This window comes from Monodon monoceros, unplaced genomic scaffold (genome assembly GCF_005190385.1).
Source record: "Monodon monoceros isolate NGI ecotype Baffin Bay Population unplaced genomic scaffold, NGI_Narwhal_1 Super_Scaffold_15, whole genome shotgun sequence".
Lineage (NCBI taxonomy): Eukaryota > Metazoa > Chordata > Mammalia > Artiodactyla > Monodontidae > Monodon > Monodon monoceros.
The window spans coordinates 9,821,068-9,840,252 of NW_021703771.1; the positions used below are offsets into that span (position 1 = coordinate 9,821,068).

Genomic DNA, 19,185 nt, shown 5'->3' on the forward strand with positions numbered 1-19,185 from the left:
AAAAAAAAAAAAAAAAAGTAACAATGACAAAAAACACCAAAAAGCCCAGATAACAAATGATAACCTTAAACAGTAGTATATGTTAGGGGGGAAACTCCGGGCGCATTGGGGTTTCTCCAGGGAGTGGCCACTCCTGCCTCTTGGAGGCATGTGTAGAAGGCAGGAAGTTGGAGCTTATCTCACCATCTGGACAAGGAAGGAAGGGTCTTCCATGCAGCAATGGTAGAGGCCTAGGTGCATGGGCGTTTGGGGCGAACTGCAAACAAGTCTGTCTGTTTGGAGGAAGATGTGCGTAGAAATGTAGATGGGGTCAGCTAAGTCTTGTAAGCTACGCAGAGGAGTGTAGACCTCATTCTGTTGGCAAACAGAAGTCATTGTCACCTGGTGGTCTGATATACTGGTCATAGCGAGTGTTTACTCATTGCTTGTAATTTGCCAGGAACGGTGTCTGGTGCTTCAACCACTTTGCCTCAACCACAGGTTTGCGTTTGGCAGTGGGGAAGATGTGTTGGAGGGGCAAGACTGGAGGAGAGAGGCTAGTTGCGACAGTCAGAAAATGGTGGCTGGACGTGAGATGTTAGAGGGACAGAGTTGACAGGGCTGGGATGGGATTGGATGGAGGCAGCGTGCTCTGGGAGAGCCTGGGAAGACTCAGGTGTTCTTCATGCATCCCCTTGGTTAAGCACCCCCGTGACACAACTTTTGTTGAGTCAAAAGACACGTGGGTTTGAATCCTGAGCTCCATCATGTGTTGGTGCTGTGATATTGGACCAGCTGTTTGTGGTTGAGGGCTTACCTAACCCCTCTGGGCGCCCGTTTCCTCAGCTGTAATGGGAGGCTAACCCTGTGCTGTAGGGGAATCATAGTGACTGAGTGACGTGTGAGTGGTGGTGATACGGCAGAGTGCCTTTGTTACAGGGGCCTGTTATCCCTACAGCGGGGTTTTCTCTCAGCAGCACCACCAGCAGCAGCATAGGTTTGGTGAGGTACACGTTGTAGGAAGTACGTGCCAAGATTTAAAAGGTGGAGCAGAGTAAAGATGCTCTCAGGAGAATATGAGAAAAGAAGTAATTTTTATTCATCGTCTTTGGTAGCATAGAGCTGACATTTTCCAAGAACTCCCCCTGTCCCACACTTTGCATGCGCCTGGGAGTACTGCAGGGCTGTATTCGTAACCAGGTTGGATCCACATCAGACGGGGGGTTTTACGTCGTTAACATGCATGGTTTTCGTTGTAGGATCCCAAGTCAAATTTGATCCAACAGTGGTTGTCAGAACAAAGTGACCTTGGAGTCGTTTCCAAAACTTTCCAGTTATCTTCCCATCCAATGCTTGGTGACTGGTCCATCCAAGTTCAAGTGAATGTGAGTATGAATACATTTTGAGGGGGAATGTTAAAATGTTTTAAATAGGTCCGGTGGGGAAAATATCTCTGAAGTCATTTATTTAGTGAACAGAAAAACGTTAATCTGAGTATCTAGATAATTTAAGTGGTTTTATTTTTAATTTACTTTTGTTAGCAATGGGTTAGCCTGTGTTATAACATATTAGAGTTTTAATCATTGTTGTCTTTTTATATAATGTAACGTTTGAAGGTTAAGACATTTCACATTTTAGTATAAAGCTGATTAAATATTTATTGTATTTAGTTATTGCACACATTGAGTATTTTAAAACTAAGTAATGAGTACATAGCAATTATTTGGCAAATCTTATGTCTCAGAGTAATGACTTCTGATGAGAGATTGGTCTAACCTACTTTATCTTTGTTTTAAAAACTCTAGTGACCTTTAGGTCTTTAATCCATTTTGAGTTTATTTTAGTATATGGTGTTAGGGAGTGTTCTAATTTCATAAGGCCAGACACTATAAAACTCTTAGAGGAAAACATAGGCAGAAAACTCTATGACATAAATCACAGCAAGATGCTTTTTGACCCACCTCCTAGAGTAATGGAAATAAAACCAAAAATAAACAAATGGGACCTAATGAAACTTAAAAGCTTTTGCACGCAAAGGAAACCATAAACAAGATGAAAACACAACCTTCAAAATGGGAGAAAATATTTGCAAACGAATCAACGGACAGAGGATTAATCTCCCAAATATACAAGCAGCTCACGCAGCCAACAAACACATGAAAGGATGCTCACATCGCTAATCATTAGAGAAATGCAAATCAAAACCACAATGAGGTGTCACCTCACGCTGGTCAGAATGGCCATCATCAAAAAATCTACAAACAATAAATGCTGGAGAGGGTGTGGAGAAAAGGGAAGCCTCTTGCACTGTTGGTGGGAATGTAAATTGATACAGCCACTATGGAGAACAGTATGGAGGTTCCTTAAAAAACTAAAAATAGAATTACCATATGATCCAGCAATCCCAATACTGGGCATATACCCTGAGAAAACCATAATTCAAAAAGAGTCATGTACCACAATGTTCATTGCAGCTCTATGTACAATAGCCAGGACATGGAAGCAACCTAAACGTCCATCGACAGATGAATGGATAAAGAAGATGTGGCACATATATACAGTGGAATATTACTCAGCCGTAAAAAGAAATGAAATTGGGTTATTTGTAGTGAGATGGATGGACCTAGAGACTGTCATAAAGAGTGAAGTAAGTCAGAAAGAGAAAAACAAATACCATATGCTAACACATATATATGGAATCTAAAAAAAAAAAAAATGGTTCTGACGAACCTAGGGGCGGGGCAGGAATAAAGACACAGATGTAGAGAATGGACTTGAGGACATGGGGAGGGGGAAGGGTAAGCTGGGACAAAGTGGCAGAGTGGCATGGACATATATACACTACCAAATGTGAAATAGATAGCTAGTGGGAAGCAGCCGCATAGCACAGGGAGATCAGCTCAGTGCTTTGTGACCGCCTGGAGGGGTGGGATAGGGAGGGTGGGAGGGAGACGCAAGAGGAAAGAGATATGGGGATATATGTATAGCTGATTCACTTTGTTATACAGCAGAAACTAACACACCACTGTAAAGCAATTATACTCCAATAAAGATGTTAAAAGCAAAAGCAAAAACAAAAACAAAACTCTAGTGACCGTAACAGCTACATCAGTCTTCTGCTCCCCTATGCTTCGTTCTGCCCAGCTCCCCCGCTTACTTCTTGTATTTGCTGCCAACTCCCATGGCTCCGAGGTCTAACAGGGCAGGGGCACTAGAACACCCTCCGTGTCTCCGCCTCGGGTTTTCTCTGGTGCATCACTCTGTGGTGTTTGAAGATTCATTGAATATTTCTAATTTTTTTTTTGGAATTTATTAAAATGTATATACATGAGAGCTTTAAAAATTCTATTAGAACAGGGCTTCTCACTTTTGACATTACGGTAAAAAATTCTTTGTTGCGGGGATGTCCTGTGCACTGTGGGACGTTTAGCAGCATCTCTGACCTTAACCCACTAAATGCCAGTAGCAGCTGTCCCCTCCCTCCAAGTCGTGACAACCAGAGATGTCTCCAGATGTCACCAAATGTCCCCTTCGAAAAATGTCCTCTCCCTCCTCCTTCAAGAGCCACTTAGTCATTCATTAGCGGGTGGCCTGAGGTAAGATAAAAGTACCAAGTACCTAATAAATTAAAACTTAAAAATTTTTCCTTTAGTTAGCATTTTCGGGGGCCACATTTTAAAAGCAGAACTAGGTCCCCTTAGCACATATTTTTTGAGCATCTGCATGAAGACGAGGATCACGCTGGGCTCGTGGAGAGTTTGTGCCACAGAGGAAGTGAGACAGCGTACAAGGAGTTATGGGGGCTGAGAGCGGGGGTGATGAACGCCGGGGGGACCAGACATTGGAGCTTGTAGAAAAGGCGGACAGAGTAGGTGTTGGTGAGACGTAGGAGAGAGGAGGGCTTGTGTCGAGGCAGGGAAGGTGGAGGAGAGCCCCGGGGTCTGGGGGCTGGGGAGAACGGAGGGACTGGAGCACGTCGAGGATGCTGGGAGGTGCAGATTACGAGCCATGCTGTGAGTTTTAAGGAGTTAGGACTTTATTCTCTGTTCCCACGTTTTGGTTTCCTTATCATTTCCCCAGGAATCAGCTGTTTGTCCACCCATCCATCTATCCATTCATCCGTCCACCCGTCCATCCATCCATCTAGCATCCTCCATCAAATATGTGTTGAGGGTTTATAGTGCGGTGATAGGATACCAGGAAGCCTAACGTCTGATCTCTGTCTTAAAGACTGTTGTGGGGAGATGACAATTATGACAAAGTTAAGTGACACAAGGGTGACAGAAGAACACGAGGTGGTGCAATAGCAGAGGACTTGTGAGGCGCTCAGTCAGTGAGGCCTGTCAGGTGCCTCCAAGGAGCGAGTCTCACTCAGGCCGCCTGGGGATAAAGATGGTCTGTTGTCAGCATGAGCGCCTGTGCTTTGGGGCCAGCGGCTTCCTCTGTCCTTGTGGTCGGCCCCATTCCCCTCGCTTCTCTCCAGCCTCTAGGGTGTTCTCTGGTCCAGATCTGGACTGAGCGCACTGGCTTAGCCTAATAACCATGTCCTCAGAGTACTACAAGCAAGCCTCTGCATGGGTGGCTGGCAGCCTGCGGATGGGTCACTGGGTCAGATGTCCATCGCTGGCCCATTCCGAGGCCACCTCTGCACAGTGACCAGGTCTCAGCCTTGTGGGCAGCAGCCTCTCTGGGATTCCTTTGTTCAGTGAGTGGTACACAGAATATGTACCAGGGGAGAGAGGAGACTAGAATAGTGGAGAAAGGCTGGGAGATGTGAGACTGTAGGGTGAAAGAATTACCGGATTTCTCATGTAGTTGTTTGTGGACTTGACCTGTCCGATTGCTTTAATAGGAAAAAAAGATAAATGCTCTTGAGGAAATTCAAGTGCTTGAAAAATTAAAAAAAACACTCACAAAATCTGGTCGTTGCCCACCTCTTTGGCCTTGTTAAGGGCCACCCTTATCCTTGAACTCTATGCTTTAGATGTATCATTCCTTAAGTTTCTTAAACTCGCCAGTCCGTCCTGTCCCAGAGCCTTCCACGCAGGCTGCTCCCTCTGCCTGGAACCCTGTTTTTCTGCTGTTTTTCTAGCTCCTTGCTTTTGTCCTCAGGCATTATCTTTGATGGCCTAGCGCCTCTGGACGTTAGCGTAGCACACTGTACTTCTCTTGGTCCATTGCTGTCGCTTGATTGGCAGGACCTGATATGCAGAGTCCGTATGAGGTCTGTAGGCACAGTCTTGTTCCCCTGTGTCTTGGAGACTTAGCGCGGTTCTTTGCACAAGGTAGAAGTCAGTACTTGTTAAACGAATGCGTGAAAGCTGTACCGTAGTCATTGGTCTTGAACTGAATATAATGTCCCCTTTTCCACATTCTATAAACATCTTTATCTTTTTGAAGACAGGCATATTGATCAGGAACCTATTAGTGGTGATATCATGTTTTTTCCTTCCAGCTTTACTGAGATATAATTGACAAATAAAATTGTAAGATATTTAAAGTGTACAACGTGATGATTTAATATACATATACATTGTAAAAGGAGCCCCCCTAGGTGATACAATGTGAAGGCACACAACTAAGGGAAAATAAGCCCCGTTATTAAAAAAAAAAAAAAAAAAAAAGAGACTCCTCCAATGGCCACCAGAGGTCAGTATAGTCAAAGAAATGTTATGACAAGCAAACTGGATCCAGCCTTGGTCCCTGGTTTATCTTTCCTTGACTCCTGCACAGCATTCAAGGACTCTATATTGCTTATTATTAAACTCTTTTCCTTTTAGCTGTGAATAATTATTATGGAGGAAATATATTTATCATTTAAACTATCCACCATTATAGACCATAGTTTTATTTTCCCAAAGCAGTGACCATGCTTAGTATAAATTTTAGGGAGGGGAAAATAATTATTTTCAGGAGACTGTTTTGAAATCCCATTTAGTCTCTAGAAAAAATATGGCCTGATTTTCATATTACTACTGAAGGACAATGTATACAGGACTTACCAGGGATTTGATTTGTAGTGACGTGCAGGTAATCAGAGTCCTTAACTTTCTGGAGCACCAGACCCTCCCCGCAGAGGGAAGGGGTTTATTTTAGCCATAATATACCCCTCCACAGACACGTGTTTCACCGAGTTGTGATACATCATGTACATTATAGGTCAAGTGGGGAAATGTGCTCTAAGTTGATAATCATCTTACAAATACACCTTGGGGAGATGATTTGTTTTAAAAGTCAGGCATCGCTTGTATTTTCGTTTTTTGTAGTATTTCTCTAGTTGCCTTTATCTCTTGACTGGTATCCTTGGTTCTCCCAAATAGTTGCAAATGTTTTTTTTTTTTTCTCCCTATTTTTTAAAATTGTGGTAAAATATACATAACAGGAGATTTACTGTCTTAACTATTTTAAAGGGTACAGTTCAGTGGTATCTCCAGAACTCTTTTCATCTTGCAAAATGGAAACTCTGTACCCATGAAGCAATAACTGCGCATTTCCCTCCTTCCAGCCCTGCCCTCACGTCCCCGGCACCCATCGTTCTACTTTCTGTCTGTATGATTTTGACTACTCTAAGTACCTCATAGAAGTGGACTCATAGAGTGTATGTCTTTTTGTGACTTTATTCCACTTAGTTTAACGTCTTCAAGGCTCATCCAGGTTATAGCACGCGTCAGAATTTCCTTCCCTTTTTAAGGCTGACGCATCTTCTGTTGTGTGTATATTCCGGATTTAGTTGCAAATTTTCTGGCATCTTTGATGATAAATTGTATTCCAGGTTACTAGAAGGCAGTTTTAGAGGTTCTTTAAAAGAGAGGCTGGCGCTGGTGTCTGAGCACCAGGCTCCCAGGAGGCAGGAGGGATCTTACCACACTGCCCTCTCCCTTGGGCAGCCTCGGCTGGCCCAGAGTTTCAGGTCTCTGGGCGACTCAAGCATCGGTGTCACATTCCTCTGAGGACCCGAAGGAAGAGCACTGAGAGAGCCCAGCTTCTGGATATCGCAGCCCTGCACCTTCCTTCCTTGGGAGCAGACAGCGTGTCTTTCCTCCCAGAGTGGCTGGTACAGCTCCCGCTTCTGGGACTTAGCCGTGGTTCCCACGCACCCGTGTGCCTGGGAACCCGCCGATGGCAGCTGTCGTTCAAGTTGCGCAGCCCAGCGCCCTGCCCCCAGACGGCAAGTCAGTATCGCAGGCAGCGACCCAGGAGTTTGCATTTTACATTAGCACTCTAGGAAATCCTATTTGTTTTCAGGACCACGATTTGAGAAGTGCTGCTGTGTGCCCACAGCTAGGCATCCTCGGGTTCTGTCTCTTCCAGTGAGAGGCGGTGGTGGGTAGTGGAAAAGGCACGCCCCCTGATTCGTTCTTGGAACTCCCTGGTGGTGAGACGGGGCTACTTACTTGACCCCTCTAGGTGAGTAGCTCCGCACGGCCCCCTGGCAGCCTAGACTTTCTAAAGCAGATTTGGGGTCACGGTCTCAATTTTTACAGCAGCCCTTTTGGAGATCTGGATACACAGCCTGCGTAGGAACCCCTGAACCAGACAACCTCTCAGTCTCTTCTGGCTGCAACTGACCACAGTTTCTCAGCCCTTGTTTTGATCTTAGGCCGGTGTTGGGCTGGCAGACAAGAAATAGAAGGTAGAAAGCGTGATAGCCCCGAGGCCTGAGATCACCTTTTTGGAGCCCTGTGTGCTAGTATGTGGGTGTAAAATTGTTGTGTAGTTCAGAGGCAGTCTGCACTGAATTGTTCCTTTGTTTGTAACGATGACGTCTCCTTTCTCCTGAGCTAGTTGTTGTGGAACGTCAGGTAGAGGGGCACTGCGTGGCTTTTTATAGCCTTGCAGATGCTCCTTATCTATCTTTCTGCTCAGCTGTTCCCTGGTCAGTTTGCTTCTGCTGTCAGGGTTTTTCTGAAGCCATCGTCCTTTGCAAAAGAGCACACATTCGTTTGAACAGTTCTTGAGCTTGGAACGCTCCACAAGTGGCATCTGGTGATCCCCTAGCTGGTGATGAAGGCTGAACAGAGCATGGAGCCACCTGTGTCAGGTCAGCAAACAGTCCATCTTCTCTGGAACGCGGATGTGGCTTCCAAAATCCTTTTGCTAGCCTCTGCTTGAAAGAAGGCTGCTTTTGGGGGGAAAGACCATAAGTTCTTGCTTGCATGTGCAGTGAAGAAAGGAAGGAGGGGTTAGTTTTAGAATTTGGATTTTTTAGAGCATGTCAGCTGGTGGAGGCTAGCACTTCATTCTCCGTTCTTCCATAGGTCCTTCTACCCAGCACCTCTACAGCACTTACTGATCCGTGTAGGCTTTTCTTTCCTTTTTTTTTGGTGTGTTAAGGTATACATGAAATTTACCGTCTTAGCCATTTTTAAGTGTGTAGTTCAGTAGCATCAAGTACATTCACATTGTTGTACAAACATCACCGCCATCAATTTCCAGAATTTGCTTCATCTTTCCAAACTGTGATTAGTGTAGCTTAACAGAATATGACTGCCTTACTTATTAGACTGTGAGTTCCTGGAAGACTCGAGTTCTTTTTTTTTAATTGAAGTATAGTTGATTTATAATATTGTGTTAATTTCAGGTGTGCAGCATAGTGATTTGTCTTTTTTTCAGATTATATTCCATTATAGGTTATTTCAAGATATTGGGTAAAATTTCCTGTGATATACAGTAAATCCTTGTTGCTTGTCTATTATTATTTCTTTTTTGGTGAGGCACGCGGGCCTCTCACTGCTGTGGCCTCTCCCGTTGCGGAGCACAGGCTCCGGACGCGCAGGCTCAGCGGCCACGGCTCACGGGCCCAGCCGCTCTGCGGCAAGTGGTATCTTCCCGGACCGGGGCACGAACCCATGCCCCCTGCATTGGGAGGCGGACTCTCAACCACTGCGCCACCAGGGAAGCCCTGTTTGTCTATTTTGTATATAGTAGTTTGTGTCTGTTAATCCCATACTCCTAATTTATCCCTCCCCCCTCCACCTTTCCCCTTTGGTAGCCATAAGTTTGTTTTCTATGTCTGTGAGTGTGTTTCTGTTTTGTATATAGATTCATTTGTATTATTTTTCAGATTCCACATACGAGTGATATCATAGTATTTATCTTTCTCTGGCCTAGTTCACTAAGCATAATATTCTGTAGGTCCATCCACTTTACTGAAAGTGGCAAAATTTTGTTCTTTTTTACAGCTAAGTAGTATTCCGTTTTACACACACACACACACACACACACACACACACACACACGTGTCACATCTTCTTAAGCCAGTCATCTGTTGATGGGCACTTGGGGTGCGTCCGTAAGACAAGAGTTCTGCGTGATTAATTTCCACATTTATTCTGTCCTGTTGTAGGAACTCAGTTATGCTTGTGGGGTGAAAGAATGAGTGAACGGAGTGATTGAACGGTTTCTCCTAGACTGTTGCTACTGGTCATTATCCTTTGTGATGCTCTATGACCTATAGTCCCAGTCTTCTATATGAGACTACAACTTAGTAGAGATATGTTCCTATATTTTCATTCTGAGGTTACGTGCAATATATAGCTGTGTACTTGGTGCACCTGTGAGCCGGTAGGAAACAGCCCTTTTGGATTAATATTCTGGACTTTCTGACTTTGAAGATTAAAAAAGATTTCAGTCAAGAACTGAATATCCTGGTCTCTTGTGAAATTCAAGATGCACGCACAAGTTTTGTGCCGTATTATTCCTGTGACTTTATTAGGTCGTTTGATCTGCTAATTGTCAGTCCCTGGGGGCGCGCATTTAATTAAATTCTGGCTCCAAGCTAATATATGTCAGGAGTTCCTTGTCTTGTTCTTTCTCTCCAGAAGCTACCCTAGGGCTGCCCTTCCTTTCACATGTCTCTTACCGACCCCTCTCTTCAGTCAGAAAACTTTGGGATCGGATTTTAGCGTGTCCTGATCATCAGTGAAATGGGGAGTCTGAGAAGTCCGTCAGCGCATCTCACAGGGTTTTGGGGCTGGAGAGGATCTTAGTGGTAACCCAGACTCATCTCCTCCTTTGATGGAGGAAGACTCTTAGTGACCTGGTTGGGCTCAGGTGGTGTTCTGGTAGGGTCAGGGCTAGAAGCTAGATTTCCTGATACTTTTCAGCTCTATAACGTTAAATTATTTAATATGTGCTGCAATTGCTGTTTTAAGGCAGTCACTTTTTTGGTTGAACATAGATGTCAACAGGGCTGTCTGGATGCATTGGTGGGGAGGGTGCCCGCCTCTGTCACATGATTTTCGGGTGCCACACGTGTCACTCCCTCATACATTGCATTGTTTTCAAAATGTCTCAGATTCTGAACACAACAGCCAGGACTTTGAATTGAGGGTTTGAGCCTAGGAGGCTCATGTTACAGCATATGCGTTGCCTGGTAGGGAACTATGTAGTCTTCATTAGTGTATTTACTAAGGATTAGCTCGCTGTCGCCTGGCAGACTCTATGATCTTGGTATTATGAGCCATAAGATTAATTTTTTTTTAATTCTATGACTTTAATTTTTTTTTTTAGAGTTGCGTCTCTTTTTTTTAAATTGAAGTATAGTTGATTTACAATGCTGTGTTTGTTTCAGGTGTCAGCATAGTGATTCAGTTATGTATACGTATATATCCATTTTTGCAGATTCTTTTCCATTATAGGCTATTACAAAATATTGAATATATTTCCCTGTGCTATATAGTAGATCCTTGTTGTTTATCTATTTTATATATAGTAGTGTGTATCTGTTAATCATGAACTCCTAATTTATCCCCCCCCCCCCATTTTCCCCTTTGGTAACAATAAGTTTGCTTTCTATGTCTGTGAATCTGTAAGAAGATTAATTTTTTAAAGAACTTTTTGTTTGAGGTAGATTCACAGAAAGTGCAGAGAGGTCCTGGATACCCTTTATGCAGTGGACACAATTATTTTATCTTATTATTGTACAACCTCAAAGGCAGCAACTTGATACTCATGTGATGTGTGTGTAGTCCTGTACGATGCTTACTTGTCAGTGACATAGAGGAGATCTGTAACTCACTGGACTCCAACTGCTGGCGGCAGCACACTGGGTACCAAGGTGGAGCCTGAAATGAGTACTGAGGCGCTGGGTGGAGTAAGAAAAGGAGAAATGAGCAGCAAATGGAATTATTTTTGCCTCAAGGGTGCCTTTCCCATTCAGTACAAAGCTGTAGCTACACTTCTGCTTTTTCCTCTTGCTTGAGTTTGGTGCCCAAGAAGGCTGGTCATGTTGCATGTCTTTGAAGACCTCAATTCTTTGCACTTTCAGTAGCAGCAGAGAGGGTTAAATGAGTGATTTTTGTTTGTTTTTAAAGAGAGCATGCTTCTAGTTCGTACTTTTCTACTAAGGAAACCAGTTTGTCCCTTGTACAGCATAATGTATTTGGTGCAAATGGTGAAACTTCTTAGGGTGTGAATGTTCTTGTGGTATAGGATGCCTGCACCAGGCTCCTTCCACCTGGAGCCCTGTGTCACAGACAATATAGTCTGTGTCTTGGTTGTTGGTTAGATCCATTCTTCCCAAGTCCTCTCACTATGAGTAATTATCGGGTATAGAACAACTTCAGTTCTTCGGATGTTTAGCTCCAGTCTTGATGGGTACCAGAATATTTGGGATTCTTTCTAATGATGGAAGGGATTCAGGAAAATGCTGTCTTCTGGGGAGATTCTGGTTTCTCCATCCTCACTCTTGGTAGATAACCTCCCTTTCTACTTTGTAAAGAAAACACATGTCATCAGACAGGAGTTTCTTTAAATTTCTCTGCCACATTTACAGATCTACCTTGTCTGCACCCATCTCATGCTTATCCTTTTCTTTTACAGAAAAGATGTAATTCTTCATATCTAAGACCAAAACCTTGATCTCTTCACGGGCTTTTTTATCCTGCTTTCTCAAAAACCTTACAGTCTCCCAACGACCACGCTGGAAACCTCAAAATCTCAAAAGATATACTGAAGCATATTAAAAAATTTGAGTTTATTTGAGGAGAAATCGATTGGAATTGGCAGTGCCAAACTGGAAGTGGTTGGAGAGTCCCCTCAGACAAGAGGTGGAGAGACTTTATAGAGAAAAGGTGGAAGCAAAGAAAGGAAATCATAGACTGACCATAGCTTAAAGCCTAGGTGACTCTTTCTGATTGGTTGTCCTTAGCATTTTGATTTCATAACCGTGAGGCATTCACAGGCTTAGATCCTGGTTTGTTTACGTAGGGCACCCACGGCATGAGAGCCCCATCAGTCCAATGGCCTCCTTACTTAATTAACTTAAACCATGGGTCACTTGACAAATGGCTGTGCCTCCTCAGGGTAGTCTGAAGGTTATTTCAATTTCTTGCAGGAGATGCTGTACAATAACTGAGGCTAATCTGACGAGCCTCCGGTATCAGAACCAGCCCGGGGACAAAATTCAATGCGTTCATTCATTAATACATACATTCATTCAACAAACCTTGAAAGCATGCTGAATTAGGTGCTGTGCCCCCAATGACTTCATAGTCTGTTTCCGGTGATGGGCACAAAGCAGATAATTATAGTATACTGTGTTAAGTAAAGTGATAGAGTTATACACAGGGTATTATGGGAGAGAAGGGGCTCTAACCCAGCACGGGGAGAGGCGATCAAGAAAAGGTCCCTGGTGGAGGCTGAACCCAGATAAAGGAGTCCAGGATGTTCTGTAGAACATTCAGGTGGAGGTATCCCGAAGGTGGATTTGAGTCTGAATCTCCAGCTTGAGGGATGGCCAGAGATAAAGGTTTAGGAGTGTTTAGCGTGGAGATGACAGTTAACACCATGAGCCTTGATGAGCTCACTTATCAAGAGCATTGGGTTCAGGATGAGAAGGGCCAACACTTCAAGATCAGAAAAGAAAGGACCGTTAACGCAACAAGTCAGAAAGATAAGAGTACCAGGAGAACAGAAGATGTGACAGTGTTTACAGACTGAATGAAGGGGAGGAGACTAACCAGAGAGGTGGAAAATCCAGGAATTGTCAGGGATGACTGGTAATGTAGGAGGCAGGAAGGGAGAATTTTATTTCAAATGTAAACTAATGTAACTACTTGTTTGTTAAATAATTGCCTAAAAGTTGGTTTCAAGGCTGTTGAAAGGAGGCCCAAACAAATTAGTTGATTTTCCACGTTTGCCAAAGCTAGCACTTTTTATTCAGTCTAATACATGTTATTTGAGAACTTTTTTGGTATCAGGCAGTCTGTTAGGTTGGCAACTCAAGGGATAAACTATGAAGGATTAAAACACGGTGTAACATGGACCTGGCTCTCAAAGAACTTACAGCAAGATAAACCATGTACCTAAATATTCAGGATACAGGGTGAAAAGTGACAAAGAAAGGAGGACTAAAGTGCAGGGAGGCATAGAGATTACTTTTAGATTGGGGATCCAGAGAAGCAGTAATATTTGAGCCAAGTCTTGGAAGATGGGCAGAGGTGGAAGTGTGTGTAAGTCAAGTATAGGGGAGAGTGAGAGAAGAAGCGCAGTGCGTGAAACTCCAGGGCACTGTCGGCCTTGCAGTATTGTACTGGAATGTGTCTGCTCCATCTCTAGACTGAACTGATGCTGAGAACTGTAATTAACCTTTACAGAGCCTCACGTGGTGTTTTACATGTAGTACTCACTTGGTGTTTGCTATATGAACTTAACTTGAGGAACAGACATCATCGTTGTTAAATTGCTTATTCCACAGCCTTACCTGTGCCTTACCTCACTTGTAAAGCAAAAAGTAATTTAAAGACTAGAATTCTTTTTTTAATATTTATTTTATTTTTATGTATTTATTCATTGGGTTACGTCGGGTCTTAGTTGCAACATCTTTTTGTTGTCATGCGTGGGCTCCAGAGCACGCAGGCTCAGTAGTTGCAGTGCATGGGCTTACTTGCCCTGTGTCGTGTGGGATCTTAGCTCCCCGACCAGGGATTGAACATGCGTCCCCTGCATTGGAAGGCAGATTCTTAACCACTGGACCACCAGGGAAGTCCCACGACTAGAATTCTTATGTTATCAGTAAAACAGGTATTAAAGGTAGATTGCCTTCTTGATTTAATTTTTGAGGATGACAAATCAGAACTTATAAATGAATCAAAGACATGTAATTTATAACATTCCTTTATATGACATGAAAACACTTTAAGATAGAAGTGACAAGTGTGGAGATTCTTAAAGACTGATCAACACAAGTTCTTTGGGATCTACTTTAAATGCCAACACTGAAGCCAGGTTTTAGACAATTATTTTGTTGGCATATAAGTAGTTATATTTGTCTTATACTTTGAAATGAACTGTATCCTTCTTTTAGGATTAAAAAATAGTTTGCTGGTGTACAGTTTATTTATTAAAATTTTATTTACTTTTTATCGAGGTATAGTTGATTTATACTATCATGTTAGTTTAGGTGATGTACAGTTACTTTAGGTTAAACAAATATGATTTTAAAAAAAAAGCCAATATCTTGTAGCCGCATCTGTGTATTTGCTTTGATAAACTTAGGGAATCAGAATTGGAATACACATTTCATTGGTGGAATTTCTTAGCTATCTTGAAGTGGTTCTATTTAATGTGTTACGTATGACTAGGAACGGAGAAATAGAAATATGAGGAGTTGGAGAAAAAAAGATATTCTAGGCCACACGTTTTCTTGTTGACACTGGAAAAGGAAATAATTAACAGTATCTGTTAAAATAGGGTAGAGTGGGCTTCCCTGGTGGCGCAGTGGTTGAGAGTCCGCCTGCCGATGCAGGGGGCGCGGGTTCGTGCCCCGGTCCGGGAAGATCCCACATGCCGCGGAGCAGCTGGGCCCGTGAGCCATGGCCGCTTAGCCTGTGCTCCGCAACGGGAGAGGCCACAGCAGTGAGAGGCCCGTGTACCGCAAAAAAAAAAAAAAAAAAAAAAAAAGGGTAAAGTGTACTGATTTAAGGGTTACAGTAGAAAATACTTCAAGGAATTAGGAAGATAAAGGGTGGTGGTCCATGGTGATTTTGCATTCTTGACTCTTTTATATATTCTTCATTGGTTTGCTTTGATAGGGATAGACAAACCAAATTTGAAGTCATTTCCTGTTAGTTTGACATGTGTTACCCTTGCTTGATAAATTCCTAAATTATCTAATTTAATCTTGTTCTCATTTCACAAATGAGGGAAGTCAGGTTAAGCGGTTTGTTTCAATGACCTGCAGTGAATTAAAGAGACAGGTCACCTTGTTATGTTAGTGGATTGTTAAGAAAAACTCATGAAATTCACAGACTGCATGTTGCAGATAACTGAAAATAAACTTCTACGGAGTTAAAATAAATTGTTTCGTTCGTTAAATAATTATAAATGTAATTAAAAATGTTTTCTAAATGTTTTTGTGAGGTAAGCAAGCAAGCAAAGTAATTAAATAAGAACTCATATATTTTCTTGTCTTTTTCTTCTTCTTCCCAATAGGACCAGACATATTATCAGTCATTTCAGGTTTCAGAATATGGTAAGAGTTCTTCAACTTATTTTGATGGAAAACACATTTATTACTTTCCACAGAGATAAGAGAAATTTCTAAGAGATGTATTATTTAAAGTAAAAATCCCAGTGGATTTTTACCAGGTAAAATCCTAGTATTTCCTATAGGTCTGAACATTTTTTCTTTATAAAGAGTAAAGTAGGAATAAGATTGGCTGTAGTCCCATTATCCTGCTCTTTGTATGTATAGTTATTCTGTTTTTCTGCTTTGCTGTGATCATAACATATTTAAAATTTTGTACGGTGTTTTTTTTTTAAAAGCATAACCACAGTCATTTCCCATATCTTTCACTTGGTCAGCACTGGTGAAGACAGGGTTTAACTTGGGTAAATCCTCTTCCTGCAGGTGCCCCATTTGTAATATCGCATTTGGAAACACGTAGATGTAAGCAATGTGCGACCCCAGTGTTTTGTTGGTGGATGGAGAGGAAGGAAATCGGAGAGTGAAGGCATAGGACCCCACAATTAGTTGTACTTTGAACAGCTGTTTCGAGGTTGCACACAAGCGTTTTCATCTGATTTGTGTTACTTTTTGAGATTGTGTCTCATTCAGGCAGTAGAAATTCTCTGGAAAGTCGTTTGCTTGCACCTTTGTGGCTCTGGTCCATGAATCCCATACAGCACTGTCACAGCTCAGCCTCATGATCACCTAGAACAGGGAGCAGCAAAGCTTTTTCCTGTGAATTGCCAGATAGTAAACTTTATGCTCTGTGGGCCACACGGCTCTGTCTTAACTACTCAACTTTGCGGTTGTAGCACGAAGCAGCCGTAGATAATATGTAAGTGAAAGTGGTTGTGATCCAATGCAGTTTTATTTATGGATGTGGAAATTTGGATTTCATATAATTTTCCCATGTCGTGAAGTAGTCTTCTTTTGATGGTTTCCAACCAATTGGAAATGCAAAACCCATTCTTAGCTCATGCTGGTCATTGTTTACTGACTCCCCCATCTGGAGCTGTGTTGTCCGGTTCAGGGTCACTCACCACGTTGGCTGCTGAACACTTGAAGTGTGGCTGGTCTAAATGGAGATGTGCTCTAAGCATGTAGAATGCGAAATTTTGAAGACGGTATAAAAAAAGAAAGAAAAATAGCTCATTAATAATAATTACTTATATTGATTACATATTGAAATGATAATATTTTGGATATATGGCTTTAGGTAAAAATATTACAAAAATTAATTTCACCTGCTTCTTTTTCCTTTTTAAATGTGGCTACTAGAAATTTAAAACTACACCATGTGGCTCAGATTTTGTTTCTTTTGGACAGCCCCGATCTAGAGGAGTAAATCAGAGGTGGCTGAGGCTTCTATAGGCTGTTTTTATTTCACACAGAGGCGGTGCTGGGTGGCTGTATGTTGTTGAAGGGGGTATGTAGTGGAGGGGCAATTGATTGCCAACCTGTGATGTTTGAGGAGGGGACATTTAAATTTCCTTGGTCTAAGAAAATTCCACCTCTGAGTGGCCAGGACCTTGGAGGAGGGTCAGAGTCCTGGAGTGGTCTCGGGCCTCAGAGCATCTTGGCACTCCAAGGGTCTTTAGCCTGGAGCTGGAGGTCTGTCCTGTTCTGCTGACTTATTGGTCGTCTTGATTCTTCTCTTGCGTTAACTGAATGGTGAGATGCCTTGTTATGAGATGGATCTATTTCATTGGTCAGTGAAGTTAGAGAAGAGGAATATTTCTATAGATTGGAAGGAAATGAAATTTTTTTTTACTCCAGTGAGGTGTTTTATATTAAATAATATTACTATTTATAAAATATTTCAGAGCCTAATTATATAAAGCCAACCAAAGTAGGGGTTTCTAATTTTAGGGTTACCTTCGGGAACCAGTACCTGTTGCACAAGAAAAGCATCATTACTTTGTAGCCATATCTTAGTTATTAACTAGAAATCCTAGGACACAACTTCGTAGTAATCCATCGTGTTAGACTGTCACCACATTTACCTTTGATGGTCTCAAAGGACATGGATTCTCTGTGACTGCATGTGTGTCACCCTGAAGAAAAAGGAGAGTCTTGGGGTCTCAGGATGTGCTTTTCGTAACCAAATTGGAAAAAAGTCCTAGGGAAGGGGCTGCTCAGAAGTAGCTATTTACCGAGTGGTATGGAAGTATTTTAACAAGCAGTAAGTGCACACTGGTGGGTGACAGGTGAGTGAAAACCCTGGCCTTCTAGCACTCAGATGGCTTTGCATGTGGATACAGTTTAGATTCTACCGGTGGGAGGCTTCACAGACCTGAGTGTCCATAGCAACTCCCCCATCCCCATCGCTGTCTAGTTACCAGCCTTGTAGGGTTTCTGATTTTGAGTGGAATGAAGTACTTTTATCTATGTGTTAATGTGTACTTGGAGCCTAGTGAATCTAAGTGCCAATGGTACCATTTATCAACTCCTTTAAAGCAGTTCTGTTCTCTAGTTTGTTAAGTTGTAAAATGAGAGGTAAATGGATTGTTTAAAATATCCTTGCTTTTCTTTTCCAGTATTACCAAAATTTGAAGTCACTTTGCAGACACCATTATACTGTTCTTTAAATTCTGTGAGTTTAAATGGTACCGTCACAGCAAAGTAAGTATCATATTGCTTTCTATGACCTTAAACTGTTCTGAAACTGTATGACAAAGAGCTCATTATATACTCCAGAACATTAGCACAATATGTTGTTTATTAAAATACCCCAATGGGCAGGAAACAAGTGTTTATAATAAATAATTAAGCACGGAACATGTCTGCACAGGTCTTTGCACCCATGTCTCTGCTTCCAAGCTGATCCAGTCCTAAAATATTCCCCATAGGCTAGTGTCTTTCTAAGGCTAGTCAAGGGATTTACCTGATAGATTGTGCCAGATTGAAAAAAAAGCTTTATTTAGTCCTCATTCAGCTGTCTATAATGGAGGTTGAGACTTGGGGGAGGGGTTTGGTTGCTTTATTGCAATTCACAGATGAGTCAGTGATCCACATTCATCATCCATTTCAGCTTTTGGATACAGGGGACTTCCAGCCCCGCCCCGTGTAACTGCTGTCTGGTGGCTTTCATGATTTTGATCCAATGGCTCGAACATCACAGCATTTTGTTTTGCTGAGGCAAAAAGCGTCTTCAGAGTTCCAGACCACTGGCTCTCAAACGTATAGGCTGGGAGTGCCCTCAAGTAATTCCAGGACCGATTTCTTGTAGCATTTTTAATTAAAAAAAATTTTTTTGTCCCTCCCCATTCCCCGGGGTTTGCGAGGACTTGGATGCGGTGACACCTGTGACGCATGTCCCTCCTCGGCCGGGACCTGTCAGTGGGTTGGAGTTGGCCTGGGTGACTAGGCCTCCTCAGGAGAGCAGCCTGCGTGCGGGCTGGGTGCCAACCTAATCCTCTAAGGGGCCAGGACCTCGTGGATCATCGCGGTGCCCTTTCCCTGCTCAGCTGTCCCTCCTTGGTGTCACTTGCGCCTCTTCCAACCAGAGAAGGTCTTGCTGTGGGCCCCAGTAAACCTCAGCACACTCCCCGTGACCTCCGCAGCCCTTATGGAGAGGTGCTTGCCTTTCCTTCCCCAGGATGGGTGTGCCTTGTAGCATTTATTTTTTTTAATTAATTAATTAATTTATTTTTTCGGTACGCGGGCCTCTCACTGCTGTGGCCTCTCCCGTTGCGGAGCCCAGGCTCCGGACGCGCAGGCTCAGCGGCCATGGCTCGCGGGCCCAGCCGCTCCGC

The 19,185-nt window shown here is 42.8% G+C and overlaps 1 protein-coding gene across 4 annotated transcripts in view; it reads left to right on the plus strand.

Moving 5' to 3' along the window:
* Nucleotides 1-19,185, plus strand: part of CD109 (CD109 molecule) — a 152,437-nt gene that overhangs the window by 66,185 nt on the left and 67,067 nt on the right. For all 4 annotated transcript variants that reach the window (XM_029224286.1, XM_029224282.1, XM_029224284.1 and 1 more), the window contains 3 exons: nucleotides 1,239-1,364; nucleotides 15,415-15,454; nucleotides 17,968-18,052. In XM_029224286.1, coding sequence (XP_029080119.1) covers nucleotides 1,239-1,364; nucleotides 15,415-15,454; nucleotides 17,968-18,052 — 251 coding nt within the window. The remainder of the gene's footprint in view (nucleotides 1-1,238; nucleotides 1,365-15,414; nucleotides 15,455-17,967; nucleotides 18,053-19,185) is intronic.